We start from the raw sequence: 4,237 nt of genomic DNA, 5'->3' as shown, positions 1-4,237 counted from the left end.
ACCGCCCATTTCGCCCTTCCACAAATAAGATCCACTTCTTATTTGTGGAAGAGCGAAATGGGCGTTGACTATTAGACGCCTTCATTATAGCCATCCTTGTCTATCACATGGATTTCTATGGCTTACTTTATCGCTCTCACGTAATTTCTGATAGACCATCGGTACTTTCCTACACTGTATACCAGAATATGCTGCACCTTGGTTTTTTGAAATTGCACCTACTTTGCTACTTTTGAAAGTGCTGCTGCGAGCTGACAGACGGCATTTGACATTTCCTAATACACATATGATGCAGAAAACTGAAAATTTTCCACAATACATCAACATACCTGCACATTATACAAACAAATTGTAAATTTTAGGTTATAATTTTCTTCTTCTCTAAGAATTCACCGGTAAATGCGATATTGTCAAATTGAAAAATGACGTATTCTAAACAATATTGTTATCATTGTAACTTTTAGCAATACTTATTATAAAGGTGTAAACAGAATATGGTTTCAATAAGTCATCTTGTTATAATTTACATTTTTAACATGGTTTATAAAATAAGATCTTGGTCAATAAACGAACAGAATCGACCCGAATATTCAGTTAAAGGAGAACTCGTAATTATTTATGAAGATTGATCAATGCAACAAACAATTTACCTATTTTAGGCCCGCGTACTTATGTTCCCGGAAGGTACTCGAAATATGTCTAAGAAACTTCTACCTTTTAAGAAAGGGGCCTTTCACTTGGCTATGGCTTCCCAGTGCCCCATACAACCTGTGGTAGTGGCCAGATACTCGTTTCTAGGAAACCAAAGGTTTGATAATGGTAGGTACAAAACTGGTCAACACTCAACAGTCACCTTGTTTTCTAAAAATTCCTAATGCCGCCGGTTATACACCCTTCCGTAGATCTATCAGACTGTCCTTTTCCCAATTTTTTTTACAGGTTGAATTCGAATCCCACCTCAGAATTGCTCCACCACGTCAGATTTTCGAGATATCTTATCAAAAATATGTAAAATGCTTCTTAACTTTAATTCCATCAAAACTGTCAAATGTTTCATAAAATCAGTCAAATAAACATAGAGAAAAGTGTTATTTTAGATAAAAAAATATCACATAACATGACAGCACTCTACCTTCAGTTTCTGCATTAAATTCAATATTACGAAATTAATAAAAAAGTCATATTATCCAGTGTGTATCGGAAAATCAAATTGCCATATATCGTCGGATTTAGGAAAAATTCTACAACAGGCTAAATACAAAAATATATACCATTCCATTTGAAAAAAAAAAAATAGTTAACAACTTGCCATTAAGGTAAGCTTGAAAGGCTTTTCGGAGTTATTCAGGCTAATCTTTTGTCTTTGAAAATCGTATAAAAAATGACAGTTAAAGCTGGCAGCGATTTTTACGAGTCACTCGGTATATACTCAATGGTGTGTTTTAATTTAAGTAAATATTTTTCAGAATATTTCTGATTTTTAATTTTTTAATTAAATGCCTGTAAAAAATTTGAGTTTGAAAAAAAAATAAATATTAAGTTTACTTTTCTTGTCGTGTACATCACGGTTCTAGTATCTCGGCAGCTGCCACGTTGCCGATGATCAAAATTGTAAAATTCCCTTTTTTTCAATACTAATTCAAAAATGAAAATATAGCCTTAGTTGTTACATTTTAATTCTTCCATATAAATTTTAAAATGTAGAACAACGTGCTATTATTAAATTTCAGTTAAATAATCACTAATACATTTTTTCAAAATTTAGCCCCGAAAAATCCATTGTAGCAGAGAAGGATTTGTGTAAGTTGTAGTTTCAAATATGTGACTTTTTAGGGTTTATTAAAAAGTATATTTATGTTTCATTTGTGTTTCACTTGTTATGCTAATGGCTTGTACAATTATAGATGGGAAAATCCTTTATATACAGGGGGTGTCCCAGTAAGGTCGGCGAGGTACGATATTTGAGAAAGTATAGGCCTTAGAGATTCGGGAACAATTTTTTGATAATAAATTGACCAAGAGAAGTGGGGGCAATCTACATACCAAAACATAGAGTTAAATTTTTCTCAGAAATGTTTCCTATTTAGGTGTATTAAATAGTACAAATATGGATAGCCGAAATCATTGTGCATGACTTTTGTTATTAACATTTTGTTCTACCTCTCGACAGAAAGGGTGGGGGAAGCTTCTAATGTCTGATCAGAAAATTGCATTTTTTTGAGGATTAGCTCATCGAAAGCCCATAGTGTTATACCTCGTTGGAAAGGACTTTTCATGATTTGAATGAAGCGATTTTTATATTCTTCAAACTAACCTAAGTATAAAAAGTTTTATCCTGCTATTTCACTTTCTTAAATAAAAGTGAAACAACCTAAACTTGGATAAATAGCGCAACACTTTTGTTGGAAATTTCAAACTTATACTATATTCATAATTTTTTGTGCTGAATTTATTTTTATAAAGAAATCTGTAGCATTGCATTTAAAATTTTTGAGAAAAGTCCATAAAAGGCATTCTTTTTTAAATAACGCCATCTATAGGTTTCCATATTGAGGTAACGCATTCACCACGAGATAAAGTATGAAAAGACCTTTCCAAGTATAACACTTTAGATGATATTACTATTGTAATCGCTTAAAAAGGATTTTAGCTTGTTTTAGCATCATTTAAAATTTTTCCTGAGTACGGCTCTGAACGCTTTCAAAATATCTATTGGACGATGTCATAACAGTATAAAAGCCAACACACAAGATATCCAACATTTCTTTGCTACTATTAGCAATTCTAATTAGAAGTAATAAAATATTTCATAAATTCGTATTATTTTTTAAAATTATTGATTAAAAAAAATTGTTGGATATTTTATGCTGTATTGACTTTTATACTGTTATGGCTTCCTCCAACAGATATTTTGAAAGCGTTCAGAGCCGTAATCAGGAAAAATTTTAATTGATAGCTAAAACAAGCTAAAAACTTTTTTAAATGATTACAATAGTAATATCATCTAATTCAGAATTAAAAATGAGTTTAGATTTTGTCATAAATAGCAGCGACGTATTTAAAAAAATTAACCTGATGATGGCCCCTCGAAGACGAACCGTTTTCAAATAAAGTCAGAAAAAAACGATTTTGCAAAATTCCGGGTTTTTCCGGATATCTCCGGAACTACCCGGAATTTTAAAACTTTCTAAACGGCATATTGTTAGGTATAAAAAAACACAACTTTTTTTTAATTTGAGCCACCCCGTATCTCTTACCGTTTCGTAGATCCTAATGATGTCCCATCCTTATCTTGGACACACTGTATATGCATAATTTTATTTTCTAAAATATCAAAACCTTTCAATGTAAAATAATTGGGATACAATGGTGGCTCCCTGAAAAATGAAACACAGTGTATATCTACCAGATTTTTTATGTTAATCAAATTATAATCATAATTTTTTTATTGATTGAATTATAAACACTGTTTCATTGCCTTTGATTTTTAAAATAATGGTACTTTTCATCCTTTAATAATTTTTAGGTCATATAAGGATAAAAATTCTACCTTCAATTCAAACCGAAGGCCTCACAGCCGACGATCTCCCAAAGCTGATGGAAGAGGCGTATAACGTTATGTCCGAAAACGTGGAGAAAATCACTAAAATCAATGAGAACAACTGCGAAAATAATACTGACAAACTTAAAACTAACTGAGAAAATATTACTAACTTAATTATTTCGACTGATTAGAATAGGTATTGATAAATTACACTCTTTAATGTTTGTATGTATTTTATAAACTTATTAATTATTTAATAAAGCGTTGTTATTAAGTGGTACTGTTAATAAATTCGAAGCATTTTTTATTAAGTAAGCAAAAAAGTGTCACGACGCCAAACCTGTAAAAAATTATCGTCGATTTTTCAAGTTAATAGCACAACTGTGTGCGAAAGACCTCGTATCTAGATATTTTGGAATATATTACTTAAAATAAATGCACATAGGGTCATTTCAGGTAGAAGTCACGAAAGCTTTAATGTTTAGTTACTAGACTCTAGTACACAAAGCATAAACTAAAGCTTAGTAGAAACAAAAACAGTGAAATAAAGATCTTAAAAAATAAATTATTTAGTTGCTACTACGGTAATCTTCGTTTAATAATATGGATAGATATTGTTATAAAACCATCATGGTATAATCAGAGTCCGATTAACTGTTCATTATCTGCATTTTTGGAGCAGCTTAGGTCGTC

The 4,237-nt window shown here is 31.1% G+C and overlaps 1 protein-coding gene across 6 annotated transcripts in view; it reads left to right on the top strand.

Annotated features, from left to right (window-relative positions):
* The window catches only part of LOC108910177 (1-acyl-sn-glycerol-3-phosphate acyltransferase alpha), a 35,116-nt gene extending 31,298 nt beyond the window's left edge, over positions 1-3,818 (top strand). For all 6 annotated transcript variants that reach the window (XM_018714713.2, XM_018714716.2, XM_018714714.1 and 3 more), the window contains exons 5-6: positions 660-819; positions 3,527-3,818. In XM_018714713.2, the coding sequence (XP_018570229.1) occupies positions 660-819; positions 3,527-3,699 (333 nt within the window). In that variant the 3' untranslated portion in view covers positions 3,700-3,818. The remainder of the gene's footprint in view (positions 1-659; positions 820-3,526) is intronic.
* Positions 3,819-4,237: the final 419 nt, after the last annotated feature.

Source organism: Anoplophora glabripennis, unplaced genomic scaffold (assembly GCF_000390285.2).
Source record: "Anoplophora glabripennis isolate ALB-LARVAE unplaced genomic scaffold, Agla_2.0 scaffold372, whole genome shotgun sequence".
Lineage (NCBI taxonomy): Eukaryota > Metazoa > Arthropoda > Insecta > Coleoptera > Cerambycidae > Anoplophora > Anoplophora glabripennis.
The sequence above is the reverse complement of the archived record's forward strand: the minus strand, read 5'-3'. Positions and strand labels throughout refer to the sequence as shown.